This window comes from Pseudorca crassidens, chromosome 3, assembly GCF_039906515.1.
Source record: "Pseudorca crassidens isolate mPseCra1 chromosome 3, mPseCra1.hap1, whole genome shotgun sequence".
Taxonomy (NCBI): domain Eukaryota; kingdom Metazoa; phylum Chordata; class Mammalia; order Artiodactyla; family Delphinidae; genus Pseudorca; species Pseudorca crassidens.
The window spans coordinates 124,743,863-124,758,193 of NC_090298.1; the positions used below are offsets into that span (position 1 = coordinate 124,743,863).

The window sequence follows — 14,331 nt, forward strand, 5'->3', positions numbered from 1 at the left end:
CACACACACACACACACACACACACTCCTTTTGCCAAAGTCAGAAACTCTAAGCAGGCAATGAAAATTCACAAATAGAAGAAAAATTCCATTATACAAGCCAGCAAAGGAAATAAAAGTTTGAAAAGAATAAAAGGAACATGAGTAGGCACCAAATATATTTGTTTGTCAGGTTTATCAAAATATAGATTCACCCATTTCTTAGAGAACAAAAAGCTCTCCAAGGATAATTCTAACTGTGAAATGTTTCCAAGAATCTTGTAAAAAATGAGAATGAGAAAATAATTCAGAAATCACTTGGTAAAAAGCAGGTTCTTGGCTCTTTGGTTGAATATAACCCAGAGCACACTCAGATATTTGTTTATATAACCAGAAGCCATCCACCAGGTTTCCTTGCTCAAGGGTTAGAGATGATTTCACAGCATTTCTTGGAGCACAGAAGCTAGAACTTTCTGCCTCACTCCCTTCCCCACAGTTCCCCTATCCTTGCAGTTGAAGTAATTTTCCTTCTGCTTCTGAACTTATTGCTCAGGAACTATCCTGTACCTTATGAGGAGGATATTATGATGATTTTGACCCCAAACCATTTCCCCTCAGACCCAGTTCTGACAATGCACCAGTGTTCCAGAAAAAGAAGCCTTGTCTTCCCAACCTAGTGTTCCTGCTTTTTTGCCTACTAAGATGATGATTATGATAAGGAGATCACAATATATCAATAAGTTACTTATCCCAAGCTCTATATGTACAGTATCTCACACCAGCCTCGTAACAGTGTTATGAGGCAAGAACCACCTTTACTTCCACTTTTGCACAGGAAGAAACCGAGGCAGCAAGAGGCCAAGTAACCTGCCCAGGATCATGCAGGTTCAAAGTGGCAGGACCTGAATTCAGACTGAGGTTCATCAAATGCCAAGTCCTATGCTTTTAGCCATAACACTAAACTTCTTCATCAGTACTCTGATTTCCTCTAGGTTGGGACCCTGCCTTAACTACCTTCAGACCAGAGAAGTCCAGGTCTTAACTGTCCCCATGTGAAAAAGGAAGAACATGAAAACCAGGTTGAGAGGATATTTCTTTAATCTCAGTCCTTCTCCTTACAAATCTTTAAACAGCAATTCCATTCATATTAAAGCCTCAAAGAACAGAAATTTATCTGGATAGGTGGATATGACAACATTTTTCTCAAACAGGATCTCAGGAATAAAATCAACTGCTTAACCACTAAGCAGGCATCTATAGAACCCAGGAATGGATTCCTTCCTTAGATGTGTCTAAATTTCCTACTAGCCAGATTGCTAGAAGAATCATAAAGGAAAAGAAAATGGTCCCTGCAATTGACAATATCACCTCTGGCACATCTCTTCCCACTGGTAACCTTTCCAGAAGGTCTCCAGCTTCAACCAAACAAAGTGCTACACTGGCTAAAGTAGGTTGTGCTCTCTCATGTTTAACTGCACTGTGGGAGGACTTGCGTGGTTCTGTAACTCACACAATCACAAAGAAAGGGTCTGACAATATCTCCTTTGACCTCCCACCCCTTCCTTGGCCATGCTGACAAATGATCAGTCAATGCTTCCAGTGACTGATGGTCCATCAACACTTAGTAAGAGGATCCGTTCCATTTTGTGCTGAAACATGCATTCTTAAAACTTCAATCCTTTGTACCTACCTCTTTCCCTTGAGACCACGCAGAACAAATCAGATCCCTCTTTCCCAAAACAGCCTTCAGAGATATTAAAAACAACGCTCATGACCTGAATCTTCTTTGAGCCCTAAACTCATCATGCCCCATTCCTTCATGAATTCTGCAAAGAAAATCATGATGTTTTTCCTCTCCTGGAGACACTCTAGTTTGTCGACACCCAGAGTAAGAAGCAGCTTTACCACTTCTATGGGCCAGAGTCAGGTATCATTACAGTGTGGACTAAGCACACATTTACACAGGGATATGGTTTCCTAGTAGGTCTCTTAAGTGTGCTTTGGAGGCAATTCCTTCCTGAACAGCTGCTCCGACTAAATTGGGAGGACTGTGTCTCTGGCAAGTGCATGCTATAAGGGAACAAGTTCACAGAGCTTGCCTCGGAGAAAGGGTTTATCTGCAAGGTTACTACTGGCACTCTAACCACGGACATTCAGGGCCCTTCCTCTCAGAAATAATTGCCTTTTACAGGGTTTTTTCCCCCTTGTCTTGTCTTGGGTGTGGATGTGGATTAAGAGGAGCCAAGGGATGCAGGGGCTGCACTGTAGTAGGCAGATAAAAGCACACACAACTCCTGGCATTGATCAAAGACCTCTCCTCCTGCTGTCCCCTGGCAGAGGTAAGGAGGTTCTTTGTTACAAATCCCAGAGGACTGGTTTAAAGCAAGGTTTTTCAACCACAGATTTATTTTGAAATTTGGGACCAGAGAATTCTCTGGGGAGGGGTGTCCCATGCATTCTTGAATGTTTAGTAGCATCTCTGGTCTCCGTCCACTGGATGCCAGTAGCATCCACCAGTTGTGAAAACCAAAAATGCCTTCAGGCATTGTTAAATGTCCCCTGGTAAACAAAACTGTCCCCAGTTGAGAACTACCAGTTTAAATCCAGACTATCTCAATAGTTTAAGACATGGAGCTAGACCTAAACTTGAAGCATTATCTATGTGAACTTTCTCATTTTATTGGTGCTGAGAGAAATGACAGCAATCAGTAAGGAATTAGAAGACAGGCTTCCTGCTCTTTCCAGTGTCCATTGAGAACACTGATGGTTCTCAATCCTGCTGTACGTTAGAGCTCCTAAAACATACGCATTTCTGGTCCCCAACCAGACCAATTAAAATGGAATTTCTACATGTGGAACCCAGGAGCTCCCAGGTGACTCTAGTGTGCAGCCAGGGTCAAGGGTCAGAGCCCCACATCACACTGCCTCTATTCTTGACCTCTGATAAACCACCTTGAGCACCACTGCAGCTGGGTGTGGTTTGGGGTTTGCCCTGAAGTATGACATGCACAGTGGGCACCAATCTCAGAGGGCTGGTACATGGAACCCTAACAACCTAGCAACAAGAGCACCTGCAGAGCCAAAGGGGGAAAACAAATACACACAGACTGTAACCAACTTGTTAGACAAGTTAGCATGTTTTATGTCGGATCAAAGAAATGCCTATAGGTAATTTAAAAGCCAGAAGGCATATTCAAAATAAGAGTCCCAACTGTTCAGCACAGGGCATGATGTACCCAGGAAACAGGTCTTGTCTCATGTTTAAACAATTATTTATAAACAGTGTAATTAATTTAATTTCATTCATTTCTGGCTTTTCTTCTAACAGAGGGAGCTCTGCGTTCCTTGTTTAAGGAGCAGTGTTTAGAACACAGAGATTTCTATTGACTCATTTCTTAAGAGATGCTTATCAGGAGGCTGAGAAAATAACTGGAGAAGTTGTTTGTTTTAACCAAGATATGAACAATGTTATATCTACAATTATAATAACAACAGTTACAGCAGCTTCCGTGCATGGAGCACTTTCTGTGTAACAGAAGCTGGGCTCAGCTCTGCACATACGTTATCATATTTAACCTTAACAAAAGCCCTAGGAGATGGGTTCTAATATTATTCCCATTTTACAGGTGAGGAAACAGAGGCCTAGAGATGTCTGGTCACATGCTAAAGATTATATAGATAGTAAATGACAGATCTCAGACAGGACTGACATCCAGATGTGACAGACTCCAGCCCCTATAGCCATTATGCTACATTGGGTCCAATGCCCCTTTGTTTACTTACCAAAGTTCACCTTCCTCTGAGTCAGAGACAGTGGAAAGGATGATGTTTTAGGCCTCAGCACTTTAGTCCAGCAGTAGGCATCCTGGAGGGCAGCTTAAGCCACTTATTACCGAACTTTTGCAAGTACACTCTGCAAACAGCACTAACTTTTCTAACCCTGAGTATTTGATGAAGCAAGTGGAGCTCTTCTGATGTTATTCTCACTGTTTTCCCGGTGTGATCTCAACAAGAACAATGTTTTGTGAGAGCTCCTTCAGGTTGGGATTGGGGAAGGACTGAGGACAGGGCCAGCTTCATGGCTGTGTGACCAAAGCAGTCACACAGGAACCCAGAGCTTGGTGTAATGTTCTGCTTGTCCTCATCTTGGAATTCTCAATAACTTTATCTTTGAACTTGTGATCTCTGAGGGACAATGAAGCATGCATGTGAGCAGAGATGACACGTGCAGTATGTGTGTACACCATAGTTCCTTGCTGCCTCTCACGTTAGTGATGCCCTGTGAGCACAGAATTCTGGTAGACCAACCATACATAGTTACTAAGACTCAAAGCAAACACAACGTGAATACATAATGTATATAAAGCATCTTCCTTTCTCCCATCGTCTTTCTGTCAGCAGCTTCTGTAACATGCTTACCTTGTATTTGCTGAGTCTTGCTGAATTCCCACAGATCGTGGGTCCACTACAATTCTGCACTCATGTTTCCTATCAACAAATCTATGACTGAGTAAGCAGATGGCTGGTGGCCCTGAGAGCCCATGTTTTCCATTTGAACCAGAACTTGCCAGATGCAGAAAGGAGGCAGTGATTTTCTAAGAAAAAGGAACCATCAAGGAACCCTACCAAGTCTTTTCCACATGCATTGCCTTCCTCTATTAGCCAAGCACTTATGTTGAAAATACTGACATAGAAAGAAAGGATATGATAGAGCAAATCATGGTTCTTTTCTCTTCACTCCTTCTTTACTCCCCAGTAAGCTGAAGGGAGAATGTTAGTAGAATGTGTGTGTATCAAGAAGTGAAATAAAAACAGTTGCGTTAGTTTTGTGCACTGTCTGGTAAAAATAAAATACATAAGCATGTCTGAACTACAAAATACAATTTGTGTAATCTGTATAATTTTGGTGACTCCACACACAGGTTAAATGCTCTTATTTTTGCATTTAAAACTGTCAGTGCACAATATAAACACAGACGGTAAATTTTCTGCTAATACTTTAAAACTGCATTTTGTTTTTCTACTAGAGAAAAGGTAAATAGCAAATAAAATACACATGACAAGTTGAGAGAAAGACTGAGGAGGAAGGAAAAAGGATTTCCATTTTAATACTTTTAACAGAAATGTGTTCCTGCCCTTTGAACCAGGGGCCCCCCATTTTCATTTTGCATTGGGGCTGCGAATTATGCAGCCATCCCTGGGGGAGACTGGGGGAGAGAAGGCAAGGTCATGCTCACCCAGCCTTGGTTTACCCAGATTAAGTCTGCTTTGGCTCAAAACAATGAGGCAAATGTTGAATCCAATTGTAGCCTCCAAAGTTCAAGGCAAAGGCCAAAAACCTCTAAGCAGAAACCTCTAAGGATCCAAAGTAAATCAAACCTAAATTATTTCCTCATCCATGGGTAATCTTCCAATCTACTATGTGAAAACCTTTATTTAAATGGGGAATTCTGATGGGGTGAATTAGAAAGTTGGCAAGTGTCTACATAGTGGAAAAACAAAACAAACAAAAAACTATTCCAGTTAAGGAATTAACAAAAAAAAATTTTTAAGTGGTGAAAATTTATTTCAGTATACACTGTCCATGTGAACAACAGGGTCTAGATAGGGTCTGATAAGGGCATCCATTCATTCATTCAGCAAATGTATTAACTGAGCAATGTGCTACACCCTGGGGGAACTTTTGGGAATAAAATGGATGTTATCTGCCCTCAGGGACTGACAGTTTAACTGGGAGATAGATAATAAAGAAGTAAACAAGACATGAATACAATTATAAATTCTGATAACAAGAGGCAATAATGACCTGAAAGAATTTTTTTTCCTTCTACTGTTTTTTGGGGGAACCTCATTCTCTTTGCCTCTTTCTTACTTTCACTTTTTCCCTATCTTCATATTTTTCTTTATTGATTCCACATATAAATCTGAATATACTAATCTTACGCATGGAAATGTCAAAGACTTAATATAGCCCATCCACTAGAATCAGTTTATTTATTATTAAGCTCTGGTGGATAACAGGAGTTAATAAGTATGAGGGAAAATATACATTGTTTCCTTCAAGAGAGAAGGTTCAAATTGCTTTAGAACCTTTAGAACAGCTTTAGAGCTGTTTTGTCCACTGGAACTTTTTACGATAAATGAAATAGTCTACATTTGTATTGTCTAATCCAGTAGCCACTTACAATATGTAACCACTGAGCTCTTCGAATGTGGCTAGTGGTTACCCTATTGGACAGGGCAGGTCTAGAGACCTCCAGGTCAATGGAAAACCTTTTCATCGGGGGATTGAGGGTGGAGAACAGAGGATGACAGCCAAGAGCCAAGTTAGATATGTAAGAATTTCTTTGGGAAGTGCTTGAAGAAATGTTCAGCCTTCTTAGGAATCAGGTGAGTGACCTAAGTTTGAGCAAGATCTATACTTGGAGAACCAGGGAAGATGCTGAAGCCTGGCATGAATAGAGAAACCCATCCACAAAGCTAAACTTTGCATGTAAACTCTGCTTGTGTTACCTAACTTATAAATAGTCTGCTCTTACAACATACTTATCTCTCCCATGAGGACAGAGCTTTGCAGTTAGGAAAGCAATTGCACATCTATTATCTTGTTTGATTTTCACAGTGAGGTAGCGACATAGGCAGGATAGGAATTATTTACCCAAGAAGCCAAAGCTGGAATCCTCAGTGGATTTCACGTACAGAAAAATCTCTGTCTGAAGTTACTGTCAGCACCCTGAGTCCCTACTCTGCCATGGACCCTCAGAGCTAATCAGCATAGAGACAGCTAAATAGAAGAGAAGCTAGGCCAGGGGAGAAGGAACAGAAGCATTCCTTCATTCCCTTGTCAAGTCTCATGATGTTCCAGGTACTTTACTAGGCTCAGAGGATACAGCAGTGAACAAGACTGGCAAAATCCTTGGCGTTTATCCAGTGAACAAAGAATTCCAGAATCAAATCCCTATTTAACCTCAAATCAAATCAATATGGCTTATTCCTATCACCTGTCACCCACGTGACTCTGTGTAGTCACAGTCTATATGTTCACGCTATGCCTCCTAAGTAGGGAGTATCACTTGGCTTGAAGAATGACTGAGCTGAGGCCAGGCTTCCAAAGGAATATTCTCCCATATTTTACTGGTTAACATCAGATAAAATTATGTTTCTTCCTTCTGTCATTTGGATTTTGTACACACAATGTTGAACAGCAGAGATAACAAGGCATTCTTGTCTTATTCCTGACTTGAGTAGGAAAGCAGCCAATGTTTTCTCATTAGGATATTTCTTCCTTTCTCTGCTGTTATGTTTGATGTGAGTTTCCTAGAGTGGCAAAAGTAACTTCTATGAGACTAGGAGAGATGTTGGCAGATGGGGAAAACACAGTTACAGAATCAGGTTAAAGATGTGACAAGGAGAGAGACGCTGGCTCCAAATTCACTAAGAATCAGTTCATACACAGGATGAACCTGTTAGAATCCATTGCTCACATGCTGGCATTATGCCTCTTTCTTATATATGTGTGCATACAAATTAAAATAGCCCCAAGAAACATTTTTATGACACTAATTCATGTTTGGAAGCTATTTTTTAAAAAGACTATGTACCCGGGACTTCCCTGGTGGCACAGTGGTTAAGAATCCGCCTGCCAACGCAGGGGACATGGGTTTGAGCCCTGGTCCAGGAAGATCCCACATGCCGTGGAGCAACTAAGCCCATGCGTTGCAACTACTGAGCCTCCACTCTAGAGGCCACAAGCCACAACTACTGAGCCCACGTGCCACAACTACTGAAGCCCGTGCGCCTAAAGCCCACGCTCCGCAACAAGAGAGGCCACCACAATGAGAAGCCTGTGCACCGCAATGAAGAATGGTGCCAGCTTGCCGCAACTAGAGAAAGCCCACGCATAGCAACAGACCCAACGCAGCCAAAAATTAATTTTAAAAAAAGACTATGTAATGTACATATCTATAGGACAAACTATTTCATCAGCCAACCAAGTGTTATCTTCACTTCTATTTTGATTGTGGGCTGGATATTCCCAAAGAAGACAATTATCCAACAGAAGACAACCAAACACAACTGCAGACATCTCTGCTACTGTGTGTAATTAGTACAATCTGAGTGATCAGAGTCCTCTAAAAATGTCTTGCAAAAGCATATTTTATTTCACTGGCTACCCAACTGCTTGTTTAATAATAAAATGTCATGTAAGTCAAAGGGCTATGAGGACAGGGCCAAGCATGGGAAACTTACTATTCTAAACCACTGAGGCCAGACTAGCTCATTTTTAATTCAACCTGGAAAAGTACAATTCCATTCTCTCAAAAAGACTTTAAGAGAAAAACGTTCATAGTCTCATAGTGCTGCCATGAACTGGCTTTCCTCAATGTGAGTCTTGGGTTGTAGACTAAGTCCTCTATACTTTTTAGAGCCTCAGGGAAGATTAAAAAAAGAAAAAACAGATAATTTTCAATTTTGAGCATGTGAATCCTTCATAAACCTGAAGATAATCATGAAGATATTTCATCAGTAAAAATGTACTGATCATTTGACTATATACTATTTTGCAGATACTGTGTGAGGGGCTATATGATACATGGAGAAAAGAAAGCCATAGTTTCTACCCTCAAGGAATAATTGGCCTTATAGGAGTCAAATAAGGAACTCTATAATCAAAAGCAGCACAAATGCCATGAAAAAGAGTACTGTAAACAGGCCACTGCCATTCAGAAGTAGAAGAAAAGAAGAAATGATCCAATTGAAAAAATGTGAAAAGGGTGATTTCTATAGTAGAGTTTAGTCCCTACCCTGAGGTGAGCTTGTATTAAATTGATTATTTCTTTGAATAGTCAACATGTACCCAGGGACAGGACTCAATCTGAGATTACTAAGAATAGGGCCACCTGATCTAACCTTAGTTCCTTTTTAGAAAAGAGACTGAAAAATGCCTGGATTTGAACAAGTTACTAATCTTCACGGCTTGCAGACAAGATAGAGAAATATAAGCAGGACGGTAGAGTTGACCTTTTGATAAATATTTCACCAAATTTATCCAAAGAGTCAAGATAAACATGAGAAGTGGTAACCCTATTCCTAACTCTAAGTGGGCTGGACAAAACTGAACTCTGGAATCAGAAAGACCTACGTCTGAATTCCAGCTTCATCATTTACTACTTGTGTGAGTTTGGGCCAGTTACTTACCCTCTCTAAACCTTGGTTTTCTCATCTTTAAAATGACGATAATTATAATATCAAATTCTTTGAGTGTTGTAAAAATTAAATGCAATGATGCATTCAGAGTTCTTAAATACAGTAACTGGCACAGTCTTTTCTGGAATTATGTTAGGAATCACAATCATTATCATTAATATGGAAGGAGGTCTCTGGTGGCCTGCCCAGTACTTTGTCAACAGATGCCTTGGATGAGGAAATTGAAGGCACACTTATCAAGTTCCAAATTTTATATATGCAGCTATAAACTTGTTCAGGCATCATCTTACATTTCTGTGATTTATATTTTGCTCCTATGGTTGAACTTTACATTTATTTCAATTTAACTCCATATTTCCAATACCGGCTGATTGGTTCTCCTTTCTAAAATCTTTAAGTCTGCCTTATAACATGTTAGTTTCCTATCAGAACTACAAAAAAAAGTGTCTGGATTTAGTAACACGGTAGATGATAGCTCTACTTATGGAGATAGGGAAGACTCAGGAAATTTGCAGTTGGGGTACGAGATATAGGAGGATTCTGTTTTGGATGCATGAAATTTGATATTCCAAAGAAGCACATAACTGGGGTTGTCAAGGAAGCAAATTGGATCTTGTGGTCTGGAGTTTAGAGGGCAGCTATGACCTGGAGATACTAATTAAAGAGAGGGCTGACAGCATGACAATTGTATTTAAAGCTATGGATGGTTAAATCACACCAAGTGAGAATGTAGTTTGAGGAGAGTATCAGGAAGCAAGCCCTGAAGAACTCCAACATTGAGAGGCCAGACAGAGAAGGAAGAACCTGTTAAGGATTCTAAGAAAGAGTTGCTAGTGAGTTAGGAGGAAAACCAGACAAGTATGGTGTTTAGGAAAATTAATGTGGAAAATTTTTCAAGAAGGAAGTGAGTCAACTGTAAGAGGTCAAATAAGAATAGTTTTTTCAAAATCTGAAACTTCTATAAGACAAAAGTTAAACAAAGTTCAAAACCAAGCAGAAGATGGGAGGATGTATTTGAAAATTATATAACAAAGGATTAATATTTGGAATATAATAAAGAGCATCCAGAAATTAATCAGAAAAACAGAACAAAGTTGTCAGATAAAGTACCAAACATATGAAGGTGCAGTCAATAACTAATTTAAAAGAGGTTCAATCTATCAAGTCATCTGGGAAATGCAAATTAAACGAAAGAGCATATTTTAAATTAGTATATTCATAAAAGATGCTTAGTATCCAGTGTTGGTGAGGGGAAGGAGTAGCAGATACTCTCACACCCTGCTGATGAAAATGCAAAGCACTATGGTGCTCTGGGAGGTCAATTTCATGGTAAGCATAACATTTTTAAATGCACATACATGTCAACAGTGCAATTTCACTTTTGGTAGTTATCTGAGAGAAATAATGGCATATGTACAAAGAAATGTGTTCCAGGGCATTAAAAATAGTACAGTTTGTAACAGCAAAAGATTGGAGACACCTACATATCTACTAATGGGAAATAATTAAATAAAATTTAATATGTATTTTTAGTACAGAAGATTATGGAACAGTTAAATAGAATGAGTTAGATTTATATGTTCTGATGTGGAATGATCTCTGAAATATATTGTTAATGGATAAAAAGCAAGGTGCAGAAAAATACACACAGAAGGCTCTATTTATGTAAAATGAAGGGAGAAAAATCTATGAATTTGTATGTTTTTATGAATGTTTGTAAATGCACTGAAAAGATTAGCAGACTAGTGGTAATTCTTGTCTCTGAGGCTAGGGGTAGGATTAGCAGGATAAAAGCTGATTTTACTTTTCATTGTTTTGGTTTTATATTTCATGAACTCATGTGAATTTGTTGATGTCCTATTTGTGGGACTTTTAAGAAAAACACACATTTTCCTTAGATTGTGTTAAGTTAAAACAGTTGATCTGGAGAATTAATTTTATGGTTTGTTAATTTACCCATGAAGAAACATATGGGGTTATTTGTTATGTAGCAGGAAATAAAACAGGCAGGATTCCTGTCCTTGCAAGGCTTACACTCTAGTGGATTCAAGTTTCAAATAGTTTTCTATGTATAGGCCACCCCCACTCTTATAAGATTCCTCACCCCCACAGAAAAACACCTCAGACCAACTTTCTGTACTTCTCATGACCTCAGGAAGAAATAAATGTAAGGAATAAAGTGTGAAATATACACATAAGCCATCTCTAAACTGCCATCTCTGCTTAACAATCATGCTGCAGATTTCCAAAAGCAGCAGGGATAAAATAATATAGTATTAGTAAAATAGGTTTCTTGGGATGCCCTAGAAACCCTAAATTCTTTCTATGACTGTTTCTACGGGAAAAGGTACCAGTTCTAAACAACTGACTTAGTAAATGCACTGCTGGAGCATACTCTGTAAGTAGTCGGCAGCCTGTACTCGGGCAACTGCTAAGCTTAAATAGCTAAAAACTCGCTGGCACCCGCACAGAAGTTCTTGTACATACACTTTACTGTTGGATCCTTTCTATGACACTGACGAAGGCACAATAATTAAGAAAGAATGACAGCCTATAGGAGTATCCTTTGAGGCCTTTCCACCAGCTGGACTCTCAACATCATACTAGGCTTTAGCTACAAGGCTGCCCACACTGGTAGCAGAAAATTGAATTCATGCTTCTGAGCAGTCTCTGAGGCAAAGCATTGATATTTCATAGCAATTCCTATTTTTTTCTTCTTTTCTTACACATGCAGATGAAAAGTCCCCAGTTTTCAGCTGCCAGAACAGCTAAATATTGTCATCATCAGAGAAATTAAATGCTTTTCTCAAAGAAGGAACTGCTCTTTGGAAATTCCTGTGCATCTCAGGGCAAAGGAAAAAACTGTCGTTGACAATTCATCTTTGCTACAGGATGAATGTATTTATCACACATAGCTTTACAGAGCTGAGAACAACTCTAAGCCAGGGTAGCAAGAAAATTCTCAGTTTGGAAAGAGGCATCATGCCTAGTCACTGAACTTCAAAGTTACTCCCACCTCCGTCAACCTACGTGACCTTGGGTAAACCACCTGACATTTCCACACTCCTTCATATTCCATTTCCTTCCTCATGCTGTTCTCTGTCTGGAATGCCTTCCTTGACATCTCCTGCAAGTCTCAAATTCTTATAAAATGCTGTTCTGTGACGTTTTCCCTGATTCCCTTAACCAAGCCAGCTTCTTTCCTACTCATATCTCCACTCTACATTGTCCATACTTCCAATATATCATGTATCACATAACATTACTATTGCATATTTATCATTCTATTTATTTTAGTCTAGTTTATCATGTTATTTTATGGTCATCTTAGGGTATCAGGTTATATGCTACTATTCACATTAGTAGTATTATGAGCACTTACTATGTATCAGGCTCTATATGAATACATTATCCCTGTCATAAAAGCCCTATAAGATGGGTATCATTATTATTACCATTTTTTACAGTTGAAGAAAATAAAAATCAAAAGGGATTATACAAATGATTAGCAGTGGCACTGAGAGTCAAAATAAAGACTATTTTACCATGCTTTTAATCACTATCCTAAAATACTACCTATAAGTAGGAGTAGATAATATTTACTAAGTTCTTACTATGTGTCAGACTCTGTACTATGTGCTCTACATATATTAGCTAATTTGACCCTCAAAAAAGCCTGTGATGTAGAAATCGTGATTATGATTTTCATTTTTTTTTTAATGAATTTAAGGTTCAGAATGGTTAAATGACTTCCCCAAATCAAAGAACTATGGAGGCTGGATTTGAATGTAGGTCATTCACCCCCAGTGCCTGAGCCCTTACCCTGAGCCCTTACTCTATTCCATTAACGGATGGTAGAATTTTTTTTTTTTAACCTTTGAAAGTACTGCACAAGTTTTCAAGAATAATCTATCTGGAAACAGAAAACTGGAAAGTTACCTCTTCTGAGTCCTGCAAATGAGCAAAGTCTAACAAGCCCTGAAGTACTCACCTTAGCACATGTGTGGATCCATTAATGGTTGTGGTTGAACAGGGGACAGTCTGGCCCAGAACGGAAGGTCTTCGGTAGCGTTCATTGTCACAGCAGAGGATGATGAGGAAGGCATGTCTAAAAGACTTATTCAAGAAGGCGTAGAGAAAGGGGTTCAACCCAGAATTGATGTAGCCAAGCCAGAGGAAAGCGGTCCACACCTGCCCAGGGACAGTGTAGTCTACGAATGGATCCACAATATTGGTGACAAAGAATGGAGCCCAGCAGAGGCAGAAGCAACCCATGATGATGCACAGGGTCTTGGCTGCTTTGGTCTCTGTCCTCATGCGATGAGTGCTATGTTGGTCTGCTGGCTGGGGCCTGCCCTCTGAGGGGGCTCCTGCCCGTTGTAACATCTGGATCTGGTGGGCATGCCCCTTAGCTGTGACATAGATGCGATAATAGGCCAGCACCATGAGGAGAAACGGGATGTAGAATGCCACCACAGAGCAGGTGATGGCATAGGGCTTGTTGACCATGAAGATGCAGTATGTAGAGTTAGCGTTCTTGTTGAACTTCCTTTTTTCTATCTGAGAGTTAGAGAGAGGGGGGAAATGAGGAAGGAAGGGAGAAAGGGAAGGAAAAAGTGAACAGGAAGAAGCAGGAGGGGAATGAGAAAAATTGTAAGAAAAGGAAAAGGATAAAAAAGAAGAGAAAAGGAGGGTTTGGAAGGTAGAAAGAAGGGGAGAAGAATAGTGAAGGAAAGGGAAGGATGAATAAAAGAAAAAGGTGAAGGGAAAGGAAATAAAAAAGAAGGTTTATCAGCAAGGCTTTTCTTTTTCTTCTAGTAAGCCTACAGCACATAGAACCATGATAGCAGAAAAGGAATATACTTTTGGCTGCTTTGGGTATTCTTATATCTCAGTATTTCCCATATAAAATTTAGAATCAGCTTATCAATTTCCATAAAAATCTTTTAGAATTTTGATTGGAGTTAGAATAGAATGACTGAGGAAAAATAACAGTTTTTCAATGTTAAGTCTTCCAATTCACAAACATGATAATTCTTTCCCTTTACCTAAGTCTTCTAGAATTTCAGTAATATTTTACATTTTTGTGTAAATATCTTACACATCTTTTATTAGATTAATCCTAAGTATTTCTATTTTTATTCCA

General features: G+C 39.4%; 1 protein-coding gene across 1 annotated transcript in view; it reads right to left on the reverse strand.

Moving 5' to 3' along the window:
• The window catches only part of HTR4 (5-hydroxytryptamine receptor 4), a 157,606-nt gene that overhangs the window by 36,542 nt on the left and 106,733 nt on the right, over nt 1–14,331 (reverse strand). Inside the window, exon 5 of the mRNA XM_067730124.1 lies at nt 13,177–13,745. Coding sequence (XP_067586225.1) covers nt 13,177–13,745 — 569 coding nt within the window. The remainder of the gene's footprint in view (nt 1–13,176; nt 13,746–14,331) is intronic.